Consider the following 18,550-nt stretch of genomic DNA (forward strand, 5'->3'; position numbering starts at 1 on the left):
GTGAGGAGGGAACGACTATCACTGAACGGGGCCCGTGGGGGGGGGGGGGCTAAGACTACGTCTGTCTCCATTTTACTATGCTGTGATTACAAACATTCCCACATCCTCTGTGAATAGTACACATGGTCATTGTAACTCTAGTTAATGGTCCTGCCTATTTTTATATGAAACTTATCATTGGTTTCAGTGGTTATGCCACTGTAATGTTTATAAGGGTGGGGATACCTGCAGTCAGTTGAGACTGAAGAGGTCACTTAGATGAGTGATGAAATGTTTCACTCGATAAACGTTGTGTCCAAATGAACTGATTCAACTTTCTGTGATAGTCTATGGTTTCATTCCATTATTGCATAATGAGCCGAGACGCGAACGGGTGACTATGTTAACCTGTAGACTAAATGGTCCGACCCGTTAAGGGCTAGCGAGTCTTGTCATCCGTGGTTGTTACACTATCCTCCCTCCCTCGGGAAGCACGTACCCGCGCTTCAGCAGACCAGCTCCCTCACGCCTCTGGTTGCATGCGCTTCCAATGGCCTCACGGTCTCACCATCCCACTTCTGACACCAGTGTAGCAAATTCAGGGGGCAGTCGGGAACCACCACAGCCAGGACGTGGACCCGGGTCTCCCACACCTGTCTAACATCTAAGTAGATTCCTGGTTCTTACTCATAAAGCCCTTCACAAACTGGCTCCCCCATACCTCACCGATCTCCTCTCCCCCTACCAACCCTCTCAGCCCCTCAGATCCACCTCAGCCTCCCTTCTCTCTACCCCCAGGTCCAACCTCCGTGGCTTTTGGGGACAGAGCCTTCTCCAGAGCAGCTCCCAGGCTCTGGAACTCACTTCCCCAAATCATTGGAGACTCAGAATCCCTCCCACTCTTCTAATCCCGTCTCAAGACACACCTTTTCTCCATTGCCTTCTCGTGCCCCCCCCCCCCCCCACTCATCCACCCCTGGTTTGGGGCAGGCTGGGGGCTGAGCGCTTGACCTGCATCTGTGATTTATGATGTTTGTTTTTCTTTCCCTTTATATCTGTCCAAGGTGGGAGAGTACTGCTGGCGTCGAGTGTGGCTGCCGCTTCTCCCTATCGTAGCCCCCCTTCCCATCCACCCCTGTATGCCTGTGTTATGTTCACCTGTCGTCTTGTTTCACTCCATTTATTGTAAAGCGACTTTGAGTACTAGAAAAGCGCTATATAAGAATGAATGATTTATTATTATTATCATTATTAAGTAGAGCGGTACATAATCCAGTGATATGCTGTTGGTTTGATTGTCCTAAAGGTTGTTCTAAGTGATCATCCCTGAGCGTATTTCGGTGTGGTTTTGATGTGTGTGAATCCGTTTTCCTCGCAGTACAGTCTAAATTGTTCAGATCTGAACTGAGGTCCATTGTCACACTTGATTGTGACTGGCAGTCCATTTCAACTGAATATTGACTCCAGACTGTCTATGACCCTCTCTGATGTGGTGGTGGTCATGACGTCATATCCGTAATACCGGCTGAAATAGTCTACTTCCACTAAAATGGAGTGGTTAGACGGGAGAGGCCCCAGTAGGTCAACGGCGACATCCCGCCAGAGTCCATCAGGTAGCGGTGTGGGTCTCAGTGGTTCAGGTGGGTCAGGTCTAGCCACTATCTGACATCCGTGGCAGGCTTTACAGTGTCTCTCCGCAGCCCTATCCATGCCAGGCCACCACACTTTTGTCCTGAGATGCTGCTTTGTTCCCACGATACCCAGATGTCCTTCATGGGCTAGTGCAAGTGCCCGCGTCCACAAGGCCTGTTGCAACATTCTGCGTGTGCCTCTCAGAACAAGGTATCCCACTGTGCATAGCTCACTTGCAATGACAGCAAACGGTTTGCACTTTTCAGTGTCCAGTCCTATGGCTTCGCGTACCTCATGAAACTCTGGGTCAGTGGCAGATGCTTCCTCCACTTCTCAGGTGGTGAGTGCTCTCGGCGTTGCGTTCACCGCCACAAACCTCACATACTCATCAGCTCCATGCTTATCCACAGTGGGGATTGGGAAGCGTTCCCTCACTATGGCCTCGTTGGCCCGTCTCATATCCAGGCAAAGTCGGACATCATTTCCGGGTTTTGGGACAATCACGACCGGATTCACCCACAGGGTGGGCCCATTCACTGGTTCAATAATGTCCAAATCTCCAATTCCTTTATTCTGGACTCTACTGCCCCCCGGAGGTTAAATGTAATTCGCCTGAGTGGCTGGGCTACTGGTTTGACCTCTGAGTTAATATGTAGACTGACCTGTCTCGTTTTCCGTTTCCCTACTCCACTGAATACTCCAGGGTACTGCTGCTGGAGTGTTTGCTTCATCTCTGTGACGGCAGCAATGTCGGCACCTATTCTCAGGACGCCCAGTCGCATCGCAGTTTCTTTTCCCAGCGGTGGTTCACCTTTTCCCCTGATTACAATGAATTCTGCACATTCAATTTTGTTACCTATTGACACATCACATGTAAATGCACCCTTGACAGTTAATGGCTCACTGGAACAATATGAGTACAATTCCCTCTCTGTCTTAGGGACATAGGAATGACACTTAATGCGTTCTGCTTTCAATTTTTCCCACACATTTTCTCCCATCACATTGCTTGTTGCGCCAGAGTCAATGAGCATTTTCATATTCACTCCCCCCCACACAGACGTTCGGTCTCTCTGACATGTGATTGTCATTAATGGCAAACGCAAAGTCCTCCTGTTCGTCAACATTGTTCACGTTTTGTTTCACTTTCTCGCCTTTAGTGCGGCATACCTTTGCAAAGTGATCCTTACCCTGGCACTTGTGGCATGTCTGGTCGCGTGCGGGGCATTTTGGATCTCGGCCAATGTGATCAAAATTTCCACATCTATAGCACTTTCCGTCATTTTTATTGTCTCTGTTCGGTTTATCTTTTGTTCCGTGCTTTCCCTTTTTTCCTTTATGGTCAACTCTGTGTACAGTCTCTGGGGTAGCTCCGGTCGATGTGCACGACATGTTAGCCATTTGCTCCTCCATGCTCTCACGACTGGCTATGTCCAGTGTTACTGCTAGCGTCAGCCCACGACCCTCTTCCAGCAGCTTCCTGCGCACATACCCCGATGTTCCCTTACTTAGAAGAGCATCCCTTATCTGGTTATCAGAATCTCCCCCATATCCACAGTCTCTCACAGCCTGTCTCAGGCGTGCAGCAAATTGCTGCAATGTCTCACCTGGGTTCTGGTGCATTTTTTGAAATGCCTGCCTTGCTAGCGCTGCGTTGACTTGGGGCACGAAGTATGCATTCAAAGCCTCGACCGCCTTCTTGTAGTCCGTTGCATGACCAGCGTCCAGTAAAGTTGAAAAAACGACCTGAACGTCTGGTCCAGCTAGATGTAGTAATATTGCACGTCTCCTTTGCGTTGTAGCTTCAGGTGAATCGTCAGCCAAGATGAGCCCTTTTCCGTCAGCATTAGTAGCTCGAACGATGTTAGCCACCGCTTCCATCTGGAACCTACCGTGGCTGGCTCTGTGTAGCATGCGAAATTTTGAATCCCGGATTTCTCCATACTAACTAGCTAAACGTGACTCTTTTTTTGAATATAAATTTATTTCTGATTTTTCGCTTTTTTCTCCCAATTTAGTGGCCAATCGATCCCTATTTTAATTCAAACACCCACCCTCGCACTGTATGCGTTCGCCAACTGCATCTCTCCGGTCGGCAGTTTCGAAGGAGACCGCCTCGCCACTTTCGTGACAAGGCGACTCCAAGCCGAACCACTGTTTTTCCGACACACACAGAGACGCATTCACGTGACGAACACAAGCCGACTCCGCCCCCCTCCCGAAGACAGCGTTGCCAATGATCGCTGCTTCGTCGAGTCCGGCCATAGTCGGATCTGACGAGACCGGGGCGCGAACCCCAGTCCCCAGTGGGCAACTGCATCGACACAGAGCCGATGCTTAGACCGCTACGCCACCGCGGACCTAAACGTGACTCTTTTAACTAGCTAATTCATGTTAATCCTCGTCGCCACTGTTGTATCTCTACTTTACTACTGAATTAAGCATCTTATACAGAATTTAATCTCAATTACTTGGACGACACATCGAATTTGCGGTCTCTTGCTGAGCGCGCTTTATAAGAGAACGAACTTGCACGAGCGTACCCACAATGCCCTTGCCTTCCTGAGGGGCGTGGTAACCATAGACATGACAGATAGGGTTGTCTGAAAGGACTTCATTGAAAAGAAAAAAAAAGGCAGAATCCTCTGTGTTTCTTTTATTGATTTTAAAAAGCAAGAGATGCCAATACAAAGTATATATTCACGTATTAGCCTGAAATAATCTCAGATCTCACTGATGTGTTTCGTATCCTGCAGAAGGACAGATATCATTCAGTGTTCAGCAGAAAAGGTCTGGAAAATACATGTGTAGGAAGATACAACAAATACAATTTAAAAATAAATGTATGAAGTGTAGAAAAATACATCAGTGGAGAAGTCTAGAATTTAAAATGAAAAAGTCAAAATTGTTAAATTGTTACGAAGCTCCACAGCAATCAAAAATCCTCTACAGAACACGTCCCTTTTTCCTCACAGCTTCCCGCACAGGCTTAGGTTTCGAGTTTGTCTTTTTTAACCCCCTTCATCTGGTTTGGCTTTTTTGAGGAGATTGATGAGGGGGAGACGCTGCAGTGGCATCAGAGGTACAAGTTGTGTTGGCTCCACAACAACTTGTAAACTGAATGTGAGTCGACAGAGTGTACATATGCAATTAAGCCAGGCGGTGGGTTAGACCAAACACACGTGTAAAAATGTAAAAAAAAAAAATGAGGAAAATTATTTTCTGCCCATCCTTTCATCACATCAGAGAGTGTGGCCCGAAGAATAAACTACCAACGTCTTACATTGTAAGAGTCACCTGCAAGGCAATCATTCCAGGTATTTTGACCTGATATTGTTTATGTAAAATGTTAGTTCATAAGAGCAGTTGAGCTGGGGTCCATCTTTGCAAAACAATATAAGAATGAACAATAAACAAAGTGTAAAGAGCATATAAAAAGAGAATTCATGTTAAAGAAATAAATGATATATCTTACCGTCACCTACAGTAGAGCTTATGCATTATTAATACAGTACAGCTTATACAGTAATCACCTGACATTCAATTATAACTTATTTTGCTTATATTATGCTATACAGAATTTTTAAGGATTCTGTATCTAAATGTGATATCATCACTGATGTCATGATATCACACAGATCAAGGGTTTACTTTCAGCGCCTTCATCAGTACGTTTTGAGCATCTTTGGCAAGTGCTGCAAGACAGTTATGCAGAAATGAATAAGTTGACGTAAAAGAAAGTGCTGATGCTGCTGCGATGCCAAATAGTGGAATAAATCTTGCCACTTCCTCCGCTACAGATAACGCAATTCCAGATGCAGACGTGGTTAATGCTTTAATAATCATCTCTTTGTTTATTTCTTTCAATACAAAAGGTGATCTCATGACTGCTTTTAAATCATCCAAAGGAGTCTTTGTGCTTCGTGCAAGTTTCTGCAGTGATTTGTTATCAAGACCGAAGCCCAACACATACTGATGGATGACGGTAACCAGAACGCTTGTATCAACCGCAAAAGAAAGGCCAGGGACTGGTGCAACTGCTATTAATGCAGATAATGAGGCACAATACTTTATTTTAGCTTGGAAAGCCTCTCTTCTCTTGTTGAGGATACCCTCGTTTATATTGGGAATGGCGAACAGCAGAGCATCCCTCTTGTGTTTAGGAAGTTCCTTCTCCAAGGTGTCCTCCAAGAGTTGGAAATCATACAGGCCGACATCAAAATTGGAGATCAGGAAGACTTTAGCAGATTTCATCCCATTATCTTGAAGACCTGGAGTATGTCACAAATGGATATATGACTTTTTCTCTTCAAATGGTAAAATTACATCAAAACAAACTATTTAAAAAAAAATAATGCCCTAACGTCTCTTTTCCCATCTAACTATTAAAGAAGTATTATGATGATCACAACACCTTTAACGAAATGTTCTTAAATGTTTTTGAGGCTTTTAAGGAATCACATGAAAAATATAGTGCTACCATGTTCAGACCAAGAGATAGTATATGACTATAGCTGCTCATCTTCAAGTGAATGGCTTGACTTTTCAGCCACATTTGACACAGAACTGAAAGTATGGCAAACATCTCATGGATTTGCTCTCAGCTTTTACCTAAACACAACCAACAGTTATCACTGTTTCATGAGCAGCATAGCCCATGTCATTTGTGTTAACTGTATTGTGTTTAAATATCAACACAATCTGCTGTCATTGTAAACACCCATCTGCTGCTCTGTTGTAAGTGCATTATTTGCATTGTCTTGGTAGATCTGGATAATTGTGTATTCGCACAGCTACATTGTATAATAATTATAATAGTATTACAACGATTATGTCACATATTTTCTTTACGTTTTAGAAGAAGTAGAAAGCCACATTATTTGACATTGTATTCTTACAATGAATTAGTTCTCTGCATTTAACCCATCCCATTGTATAGGAGCGGTGGGCAGCTGCAGCACTCGGGGACCAACTCCAGTTCTTCTTTCCATTGCCTTGCCCAGGGGCACAGACAGGAGTATTAACCCTAACATGCATGTCTTTTTGATGGTGGGGGGAAACCGGAGCACTGGGAGGAAACCCACGCAGACACGGGGAGAACATGCAAACTCCACACAGAAAGGACCTGGAATAGTTTGGGTTTCAAACCCAGGACCTTCTTGCTGTGAGTCAACAGTGCTAACCACTGGCCTGCCTTGCCGCCATCTTTACGTTTTCATCCTGAAGGTTTTGCTTGGATGTTTTACTGTTATGGGTTGTATTTAAACCTCTACCTTGAAATTTCAAAAACGTTTTAACAATTTTCAATGTTGTTTACTTTCAAAATTATATTGGTGAGAGCACCCGCAGGTCAGCCGGCTACACTGTGTGTGACTACTGGCCATGATAAATAAACTTTAAGATACTAACCTTTACAACAATATTTCCTGATTTTGTCAAGCGTCTCAGCTTGATTGAAGTCCCTCTGACTTCTCTCTGCATCACGTAAATTGTTATCAATCTTAGAGCGGACAAAGTACAGCATCTTCCCCATTTTCTGGATGGCCAAAGCCAGCTTCACATCATTTTCTGTGAAACGATCAGCTGAGATGATGATGAAAAAATCAAACTTCTCAAATCCAACATGCTTCAGGTATTTGTCAGCTGGGAACTTGGTGGTACCAATCCCAGGGAGATCCCACAGAACAACATTTGGATAGGATGGATGGGGGTACGGTGTAACCTCCATGGTGGTTTCCACACAACCAGTGGGAGCAGCTCCCTCATCCCTGTTGTCAATGCCTCTGAAGGCATTAACAAAGGTGGATTTACCAGAGCCTGAGTCTCCTGTAACGGCAATATTCAGTGGAATATCTTCTTGCTGTTTCAAATACTCTTGGATCTTCTGAGCAGCTGAAGCAGGATCATTGTTCTGAAGTGCCTCTGCTATTTCTTGTGTTGGTTCATTTTTGAAACGATTTTCCATGGCTATCCTGTAAAAGTTAAGGAAATGTAATATGCTGTGAAAACGTTTGTATAGTTTTCTGCAAAGACAAACATGCAAATAGGATTCAATGCATTGGTGGAAAATATTTCTGGATTTATTGTCCCAAGAAATAAAATGAAATATAATCTAGAGAATAAGAGTAAACACTTAACCTTAATCATTTCCTGTCAACAGCTACTCACCCTGAGTTGATTCTCCAATGAAAAATTAGATTAAATTGAAGCAAAGGTCTTGGCTCTGTCGTGATACAGAAGTCTACAGCAGATTAATTACTTTAACAATATTCTCAATCGTGATAAACAAATGAACTTCACAAAAAAAAGTTTCCACTCTGTTACTTGCACACTCCAGCCTGTGTGAAGGCCACAGATGAAAGGGTAATCATTCAAGCTCAAACTCCTGGACTTTGGCTCCAGCTCCATCTGTTCTCGCCATATTTATGCTGGAACCAAACTCCTGCCCTTTGGGCGTGGCAATAAGACGAGTCACACCATTTACAAGAAATCCTGTTTAGTTGAAACTCTTCCTGGCTCAGCTGTGAAATCGAGCATGAAACGTGTTGGAAATAGATTCAAGATTTAATTCATTGTCATTGCCATTATGTACCTGCGTACATAAAAAAAAACGAAATGCTGTTTCTCCCAACCCACAGCATTGCAACAGAAAAGATAAATAAATATATATATATATAATTTTCCTAAAAACGATACCACTAAAAACATATAAAAACATAGAGAACCAAAAAAAAAGGAAAAAAAGCACAAACAGTTAACAACACAGTCCATTAAAGTACAATTTCAGTTCAATTTTGACAGCTGGTGTCTGTCAATGAGTGACCAGCACTGATGGGTGGGGCTCAAAATGAAATGGCTTTCTTCTTTCTTCTTAAAACACAACGTGAAAAGGAAACACCATGATTATTGAAAAAAATACCGAAAATTAGATTGACATTGTTATCTATAAAAGTCCCCTTTTCGTTTATTCACCTATAATTATTTATTTTACTGGATGTCATATATCAGTTTATTTTGTTCTCTCAGTAATAATCAGATTCAGGCCTTATCGGCCAAGCATGCTTCACACATAGTATAAGGAAGTTGCCTTCGGTTGTCAGATCTCACAAAATACATACATACAAACTTACATACATTTAACACGTATGTAGTGTATTTGAATAAGTGCATTACTCAGTGTGACTGCTAGGCGGCACTGTAACTTTGCTGTTGTGTTACTGTGTTTGCATTGAGACCACAGAATAAAACGTTGTTGACTGACTAGAAATGGCTTCCATCAAATCAAATATTACATGGTGTCAGAATAAAACTTGAAGAAACCAAAGAAAGGAAGAAAATGGAGCAGATGAAACGTCCGACCTCATTAAGTCTAGAAGGAAATCTAGCGGGAAATTGGAGAGTCTGGATCCAGAGATTCGAACTGTTCCTTGTCGCCAGCGGAATTGACGAAAAGTCCGATGCAGTGAAAAGAGCCACGTTCCTACATGTGGCCGGAGACGAAGCAATTAAGGTATATAGTCCATGGGCCAGACGATATTTCGGTACACTCAAGGTGGCAAAACTTACTTATAATTTTTGAAAGGATCCATGTCTGTAGATGATATTTTGGTATGATAACCATTCCTGAGTGGCAGCTGTATCACAGTTATCAGCTTATGAAGTTAACCACCCGCTAAACTAAATTGCATTTTAGACGCTGGTGCATATCCTGGTTTAGCCTCATGGTCAGGACATTTTTCAATGTTCTATAATATTGTCTTTGGTATCATTTTAAAGGGGACCTTCTGTTGATTGATATTACATATAACCCGAGTGTATTTGTATCACTATGTATGTAACCAAGGTATTATTTGTATTACTCTGTATGTAACCAATGTGTGTAACCAGAACAGAGGGTGAAGGAAGACACATTCATGTCGATAAAATATATTACATGCCTCGCACGGAATGTGGGGGGTTGCCGTCCTCTGAGGCCTTGGGAAAGATACCGTGTCTGTTGCAAGGAGGGCCCCCGATAAGAGTTGCAGGATGAGCACTCCCTAAAGCTCAACCATGAAAGGGAGCATTGACCAAACATAGTGGACAGGAAAATCAAGGCCATGTGTGATGAATGAACAAGGGAGGTTTAGCATATAAAGAAGCACACACACAATAGAAAGTCAGACACATACGACGGATTGGCAGAGTGTGTCTCCAGATCTGTACTCAATAAAATCATTTTAATCTCCTAAGACGTGGTGGCTGTTTTCTTCACATCAACGGACCCGGGGACGAGGAACACGGAGGTGTTTTCCCGACAGATTGGGGGCTCGTCCGGGATGTGAAGAAGCAGTCCTAATTGGACAGTGTGGCTGCCCGCCGACACCTTCCGAGCTTGGGGTCGACCCACAACACGAATAAGGTAAGCAGAACCTGTTTTAACAAAATCTGCATATTGGACTGAATTACTAAATTGTACTAAGCTCGGGAAGGAGAAGGCGGCCAGTTTAACAAAAAAGTAAGGGTTGGAGTCCCCTACGGTAAGAGTAAAAAGGAGATGATCGGTAGAAGAGGTTGGAGTCCTCTGTCTAAGATCCTAGGTAGTGGCGCACCCACTCACTCTCTGACGAGGGGGTGAGATTAAGGCTGGGAAAACTCTCCCGGGGAATTGAGGACCCCCAAAGGAGGGAATCTTAGAGCTCAGTAAGGGTTGGAGTCCCTGAAAAAATTGGTTAAATACAGTAAGGGTTGGAGTCCCTGAAAAATTGGTTAAATAGAGCTCAGTAAGGGTTGGAGTCCCTGAAAAATTGGTTAAATACAGTAAGGGTTGGAGTCCCTGAACAATAGATTAAATAGAGTAAGGGTTGGAGTCCCTAACAGATAGACAGGAGACGTAAAAGGTAGAATGGAAAAAGAAGAAGGAGAAAAAAGCGGTGGCGGACCGCAGTGGAAGTCCCTGCAGAAGCAGAGCGACATACTGATACAAATGATGATGAACCAAAAAAATGAGGGTCCCAAGGCAAAGGCGAGACGAAGGGAGGAAGAACAACGTAGGTTAGAAGAAGCTATTATAAGGGAAAAGAGAAAAGCGGAGGACGCCGTTCCGTTGGGGAGGTATTTGTGGAAGCAGGAAAAAATGTGTAAGGAAAAGCGAGTAGAGGCAGAGAAAAAGAGACAGACATGTGGGTTGATGTCACAGAGGAAATGGAATAAGACTATAAGGCAAGCTGAGGAAGATCGACTAAGATGGTATAATTATGCTATCATGTGGCAAGGGCTTGTTCATTGCATGAAAGAGAAAAAGACAGGGGGACCCCAGATAGAAAAAAATGATCCTCCTCCATACGAGGTGGGAAGATGTAGCCCACAGCCACAAGGACAGTGTGAGGGCGGATTATATCCGGTATTAAACATTACGGATGGTAAATTTCAAATTGAAACAGCTCCGGTGCCCAGCGCCCCCAAGATAACAACCCGATCACGGGGGAGAATAGAGACTGTGAATGAAGGGCTTAGCTCCCCGGAGGAGGAGGACGAGGAAGAAGTCCCGTTTAAACAGAGATTAGCCAGACAACAGGGAGCCAGAGGGGCGCGGCCGAAGCCAAAACAGCGGGAAAAGGGGGAGAGGCCAGTGGTCATCACAGGCTCATTGACGGGGGTGTGTGAAGATGATAATGAGATATCAGATACCTACCATGTGGAAGCAATGGGCGTAGCCCAGAGAAGCTGGGAAGATGAGGGAGAGAGAAGTAGAGAGAGAGAGGAGTGTGTGGCGGGAGCTTTACTAACCTCCGCCGCTGAAATAATGAGAGAAGCAGAGTTGTTGTTATCCCCAGGGAAAGAGAGGGGGGGGGGCAGGGCCCCCTCCACAGACACGGGCTAGGTCCCGATTGCAGTGTCCACTCGTGCAGTCGCATAGGGGTCAGGGGAGCCGATATAAACCATGGAATTTGGGTGACGTACATGCCCTAGTGGATAAGATGCCCCCGATAACTGAGGGAGGGGGCATATGGTTGGGAGAATTGGATAAGCTTACGCAGGGAAAAACGCTGGCCCTGGGTGATTGGCGGGCGGTGGCGGCCCGCAGTATGTCGGCATCTGAGTTACAGGAAATAGAGCTCAATGCCCAAATTGACAATGAGCCTGACGATCGCCCTCTCCTACTGGATTTGGCGGAAATATGTCAAGCCACACGGGATAAGTTTCCCCCACCTAATCGCGGACATGTTCCGAAATTAGAGTGGTCGAAAGACAAAACCCCCCGGGAATATTTGAATAAGGCAAAGGAAGAATGGACTCGTCACACAGGTCAACACCCCGATAGAAAAGGAGTACAACAAGAATGGTATAGGAGGGCAATATTGGAGGGGGTCCCGGAGAAAGTGAGAAGACCCATGTTAGATAACCCCGATTTGCCAGGTAGTGAGCCGAGTGTGTGGGAGCGACACTTGATACACCACTTACAAAGAATGCGAGATGACGAAAAAGAAAAAGAGGAGCAGACGAAGGAGCTGCAGCAGCAGCTGTTAAAATTAGATGTGGGCAAAGCCCGTAAGGAAGCAACAGAGTTGAAACATAGTAGTAAAAAACAAATGATGGCCGGGAGTGAGCCCGTTGTCCCTCAGCCGGATCTCCCATATCCTCCCGATTTGTATCCGATTCCCCCGTGGGAACAAGGGTTTCCCACATGGGGACCAAGGGGGTTTGGCCGTGGTTTTCGGCGCGGCTACAGGGGCGGACCACCGAGGGGTGGGTGGGCCGGGACGGGGGGACGGGGCCGACCCTCCTATCCTGGCCGGTATGACGCCTGTCACACGTGCGGCAGAATTGGCCACTGGGCCCGGGAGTGTCCACAGAACCAGACACGGAGGGGCCGGGGAGGACCTCCAAGAGGCGGAGTCCAGGTACCCCACCCCCAACTGGCGCCCCCGGAGAGGAGCGGACAGTTCCCCCAGGGACATTGGGAGGACGATGCAGAATGACGAGTCCCACGGGAAGCCCCTGGCGTGGGGACAACGGCAGACCCCATGCTTAAAATGACAGTGGACAATACGGATTTGATGATGTTAGTGGATACCGGTGCCACCTATTCCACAATAAATGTGACACCGACTGAGGACAAATTATCAGGAGCCACAGTGAGTGTGGTGGGGTTTTCCGGGGAAACACAAATACTGCCTATTACTAAACCTCTCGTCATCACCATAGGGGACCAAAGACTGTTACACCCCTTTGTGTGTTCCCCCTCCGTTCCAGTTAGTCTGCTAGGAAGAGACCTACTGATTAAACTACGGGCATCCATATTGTGTTGTGGGGATGGCCTCAGAGTCACCCTGCCAGGGGGCTCTATCCTGCCCTGCCTACCACAGCTCAGGAGGTGCGGACAGTGGCTTCTGCAGAACGAGGAGCCGGAATACGCTGACATCTATTGGGGTACCCTCCCCGACGACCCCCCACAAGACAAAGGCCTGCTACAACACTACGGGGAGTGGGGGCCCTGGATTTCCAGTCTTGCACCCTACACGCCCCCGGTTGACCCGCCCCATCTTACCCTATATTATGATAGAGAAAGTGATGAGGGCTATCAGACGGAATTTGACGAAATACAGGGAAACATTTGGGAGGTCCGACTGACAGATATTTATGTTGCCCCTGAGGGAGTGGCCGCCGCAGCCTCATTGACTACGTCACAAATGGCCTGGTATAAGATGGGCGACGAAGCGTCACCACACGTTTCACTCGCTCTGCATCCCGATCATCAGGCAAAAGATTTGGGACCCATGATCAAGGCTGCCCTGCTCTTGCAAGACTGGGCCCCCACTCAGCTCCCCGGGGTGGCCTACTCCCCATCGGGAAGGGTATGGCGCATTATCAACTCCACGTTGGATACCGTAACACTGTGTCATGAGCAAATCGGTCGATATCATGGTAGGGAAAAATCTGATCACCCTTTGGCCGCTCCCTTGATTGCGGCCCTGCCTGAGACACTGTGGTCGGGGAGCCCCACGGATGTCGGGCTAGTAGACTGTCCCCCGGTGTCGTTTTCACTTAAACACACGAAGGCCCCAGTCTGGATCCCACAGTACCCTCACACGCAGCAGGCGGAGGATGGCATAGCAGAAACCATAAGTGGCCTGTTGGCTTCCGGGGTTCTGGAACCCTCCACCTCCGCCTGGAACACCCCCATTCTCCCGGTGGAGAAACCCGGGACGGGTAAATATCGAATGGCCCATGACCTTAGGGCCATGAACGCCCTCCTCCTCACACCCTCCATTCCTGGGCCCAATCCACATACAGCCCTTGGAGCGCTGGACCCCACCCACATATGGTTTTCCTGTATAGACTTGGCTAACGCCTTTTTCTGCCTTCCCCTGGCACACCACCTACGTGACGTCTTTTCCTTCACCTTTCGCGGCCGCCAACTTCGATACACCCGCCTGCCACAGGGTTTTGCGAACTCCCCCGGCTTTTTCAATCAGGTCTTACAGAAAATTTTGTCTGCCTGTCCCCTCCCTACCGGCTGTACACTCGTGCAATATGTTGACGACCTTCTGCTAGCCGCTCCCACCCCCGCAGCATGCGCTGCTGCCACAGACCGAGTTCTCCGTCACCTCGCCACAGCCGGCTTTAAGGTTAGTCGGGCCAAACTTCAAGTGGTGCGGACGCAGGTCTCTTTTTTGGGAAGGGTCATATCCCAGAAGGGAGCTGCCATGTCCTCCGCGCATCGCTCCACTATTTTGACACACCCTAAACCCCTCCGGGTGAAGGACATGCTCTCGTTTCTGGGACTTACAGGCTACAGTCGCACATACATTCCAGACTACGTGGGTCTTACCACACCTTTACGGTTGTTGGTAAAGGCCTGCGGGATGCGCAACCTCGCCGCCTCACTGCTCTGGACTCCCGAGGCAGAAACCACTTTCATTACCTTGAAGCAACGCTTGGCCCAAAGCGCTGAACTTGCTATTCCAGATCACACCCTACCCTTCTATTTGGATGTTTCTGAAACAGACGGCACAGTAAATGGCATTCTGTTTCAGAAAAAAGGGGGGGAAAGAAGGATTTTGATGTATGCTAGCATACTGTTGGACGCCACCGAGAAGCGACACCCGCCGTGTACACAACATGCAGCAGGCGTAGCAAAAATTGTACAAAAAACAGCACACATTGTGATGGATCACCCACTGACGGTCCTAACAACACACAGTGTAATAGCCTTTGTTAACTCACAACGGTTTACTATGACACCGCTGAGACAACAGAGAATAACAAAGGCCTTGGAGGCACCAAACGTGACATTCATCCACGAAGGGATAAACATGGCGGATAGAATGGGAACGGGGGAACCACACGAATGTGAAAGACGGGTAGAACAAGAGGGAAAAAATAAGACCAGATTTGGAAGCTCAGGCTATACCAGGGGCTATAGTGTTGTACACGGATGGCTGTTGCTATCGGGATGAGCAAAAGGGCCTCCAGGCAGGATATGCGGTGGTAAGACAGACAGAGACAGGACTCGAAACTGTAGTAGCAGAAAAACTGGAGGGACAAATGTCAGCACAGAGGGCTGAAATAAGAGGGCTGATTGCGGCCCTGGAGTGGGGAAAAGGAAAAAGGGTAACCATATACTCAGACTCGGCATACGCAGTAGGGGTGGTGCATTTAGAGATTCCCCAATGGCAGCGAGTGGGGTTTATCACCGCAGGAGGGAAGCCCATTAAACACGAGTCGGATATCAAGAGACTAATTGAGGTCATTCACCTACCAGAACAGGTAGCAGTGGTAAATGTAAAGGGCACGATGTGGGAAATACTCTGGTAGCCAAGGGAAATCAGGAAGCAGATAGGGTGGCGAAGCAAGTGACAGGATATTCGACGGCTCATCAAATGATGACAACAGAACAGGAGGAAGTTAGCGAAATATGGGACCAGGAGACCATAAAATATTTTCAAGGAAAGGCAGGGATACACGAGCAAGCAGTGTGGGTACAGCGCGGAGCAACGGAATATGGGGGGTTGTGGAGAGGACCCGATGGCCGAATAGTCCTGCCACCAGGGATTAGAAGGAAGGCCCTTCAGGAGGCCTACGGAATAGGGCATGTAGGGGCTGTTCAGATGAATCGAAATCTTTGCCATTGGTGGCATCCTTTTTTGACTGACATGACTAAATACCACGTCAAGAGTTGCCCCATTTGCACTCAGTATAATCCTCGCCCCACCATAAAACCTGAAATGGGGGGATTTCCCCTGATCTCGTGTCCAGGACAAGAGGTGGTATTGGATTATACGGATATGGGGGAAGCCAAGAGGGTGAAAGGACACCAGTATTTGTTGGTGTGTGTGGATCAATTGACAGGGTGGCCGGAGGCATGGCCGGCAAAAAAGGAAGATAGCGCCACTGTTATAAAATGCTTGATTAACCATTACATTCCTCGACATGGATTCCCCTCCAAAATCCGCTCCGACAACGGATCTCATTTCAAGGGGGCTGACCTCAGAAAGGTCGAGAGCCTATTAGGACTGAAACACGCCTTTGGGAACGTATACCATCCACAGTCCCAGGGCAAGGTAGAAAGAATGAATCACAACCTCAAACAAAAACTGGCTAAGATTTGTGCTCAAACTAAAATGAATTGGGTTGAGGCCCTTCCCTTGGCACTAATGACGATTAGGTCATCAATCAATCAGGGGACTGGGTTCACCCCATATGAATTAATGACGGGGCGACAGTTTCCGGGGCCAGGGGCGGCCCCAATGGAGGGACTAGAGTCAATGGGGGGAACTAAAAGCACATGTTTTAAAGATTTACAGGCTTTGGTTTCAGATTTCTCCCGACAGGTTGGCGAAAGACGCACGCCGGCACCGGAATCCACCCTCCCCCAGGCGCGGTGGATCCTGTTGCGAGCCATTAAGCGGAAGTGGGCGGAGCCCCGGTGGACCGGACCCTACGAGGTGGTAGAGAGGACGTCTCACGCAGTCCGGCTGAAAGGGAAAGGAGACGTCTGGTACCACTGGAGCCAGTGTGCTGTCGCGGAGGAGCCTGGACGGACCCTAGACGCTATACAAGAGGGCCTACAGGAGGCAACGTCTCCCCAGGAAGAGAGACCAGATTCCAGCGAAACACCAAACCACACTGTTAGCTTGGAACAGGGTGAAAGTGCTGGTAACCTCTCCCCTAGGTCATAGAGGAGCCCGGCCGGACGAGCACATACCCGGCTAGAAGAAGCCGATTCGGGAGGAACGGTCCAGCAGATCGGCGAACCAGCAGCCGGCGCCATGACGGGCAAAATAACTCACCATCATGTAGAAATTAGATTAGCGGTTGGGGCTCTGGCCGTGGTGATGTGGCTGACCGGGTGCGTCTGGGCTTTTGATTTAACCCAGAGCCGGGCAAAGAGGGAAGAGGTAAAAAGGGGGGAAGAGTTCCGCTAAGAGAAAAGAGCCTTTAATGTCAAGTGAGCTCCCATCCAGACCATGGCAGAAAGTTGGCATAGACCTGTGTGAGTACAAAAAGCAAAACTACTTGATAGTGTCTGACTATTATTCCAGGTTTTTGGAGATCCTAAATCTACCAACAACTACTAGCAGTCAGGTTGTAGCTAGGCTGAAGGCTACATTTGCACGTTTTGGTATCCCTGAAATTGTAGTTAGCGATAATGGGCCACAGCTAGTTTCAGAAGAGATGAGGAGGTTCAGTGAGGATTATGATTTCATCCATGTGACTTCAAGCCCACACTACCCCCAGAGTAATGGACAGGCAGAGAGGGCTGTTCAGATAGCCAAAAGCATATTAAGGCAGGAAGACCCTCTCCTCGCCCTGTTGACATACAGAGCTACACCCTCTTCTTCCACTGGAGCCAGTCCAGCGGAATTGCTCATGGGTAGGAGACTCAGAACCACCTTACCCACATTGCAGCATAACCTGAAACCGGCCTGGCCTAAAGAGGAACTGATCAAAACCGCTGACGCCGCAGCCAAATCGAGGCAGGCTTTCTACTACAACCGCAGGAACGGCGTGCGGACACTGCGCCCACTGAACTCGGGTGACGCAGTACTCACCAAACCTGATGGACAGAAAACATGGACAATGCCAGCAGTTGTTCACAGTCAGAGCTCCACTCCCAGATCCTACATAGTGGAGACAGCTCAAGGTGAACATTACAGAAGGAACAGGCGCCACCTGTTGGCCACACCTAAAACACTCACCTTTGTCAGCAGGGATCCTGACCATGTCACTCCAGGGGAGAGTGGAAACACGGATGAGTCCCGAGCAGCAGAAATGCCAACTTCCACACCATATGTTACTCGCTCTGGCAGGGTGAGCAAGCCTGCAATCCGGCTGGATTTGTGAGGCGTATGGACTTGTGTACTGTGGGGGATTTGTTATTTTTTTTGTGAAAAGGGGGGTGATATACAGGTTAGAAAATCATCTTAGAGGGGGAGATGTAATGAATGAAAGGTCACGTGTTTAACTTGACCTACTCACGGGTGTACGTGCAGTGCGTGTGACGTATACAGGAAGTTAGAAGCGCATGTTATGAAGGTTGTATGTCGGATGAACGCTAGTAAAAGCTACACAGTTAAGAACCTACGAAGTCGGCTCGTTCTTGAATTATTCTTATGTCAGTAAGACAAGGCGTCTACGGACATTACACCAATGAAACACTATTCTCAATCGTGATAAACAAATGAACTTTACCAAAAAAAAGTTTCCACTCTGCTACTTGCACACTCCAGCCTGTGTGAAGGCCACAGATGAAAGGGTAAACATTCAAGCTCAAGCTCCTTGACTTTGGCTCCAGCTCCCGTTGTTCTCGCCATATTTATCCCGGAACCAAACTCCGGCCGTCTGGGCGTGGCAATAAGACGAGTCACACCATTTACAAGAAATCCTGTTTACTTGAAACTCTTCCTGGCTCAGCTGTGAAATCGAGCATGAAACGTGTTGGAAATAGATTCAA

General features: G+C 47.2%; 1 protein-coding gene across 1 annotated transcript; it reads right to left on the reverse strand.

The window, feature by feature from the left end:
- Positions 1–4,252: 4,252 nt before the first annotated feature.
- Positions 4,253–18,337, reverse strand: LOC130124030 (interferon-inducible GTPase 5-like). The gene is made up of 4 exons (XM_056293394.1): positions 18,289–18,337; positions 17,796–17,958; positions 7,021–7,583; positions 4,253–5,882 (listed from the first exon to the last, which is right to left on the reverse strand). Exons 3-4 carry the CDS (start codon positions 7,574–7,576, stop codon positions 5,251–5,253), a joined length of 1,188 nt encoding a protein of 395 aa, XP_056149369.1. The 5' UTR covers positions 7,577–7,583; positions 17,796–17,958; positions 18,289–18,337; the 3' UTR covers positions 4,253–5,250.
- Positions 18,338–18,550: the final 213 nt, after the last annotated feature.

Source organism: Lampris incognitus, chromosome 14, assembly GCF_029633865.1.
Source record: "Lampris incognitus isolate fLamInc1 chromosome 14, fLamInc1.hap2, whole genome shotgun sequence".
NCBI classification, from domain to species: Eukaryota; Metazoa; Chordata; class Actinopteri; order Lampriformes; family Lampridae; genus Lampris; species Lampris incognitus.

What these genes read in the sequence shown, in the direction of transcription:
- LOC130124030 (XM_056293394.1), bottom strand. Translation starts at nt 7,576, where the DNA reads ATGGAAAATCGTTTCAAAAATGAACCAACACAAGAAATAGCAGAGGCA. An exon ending in CAGGAAATATTGTTGTAAAG is followed by an intron (nt 5,883 to 7,020) that starts GTTAGTATCTTA and finishes GACATACTCCAG; the next exon opens with GTCTTCAAGATAATGGGATG.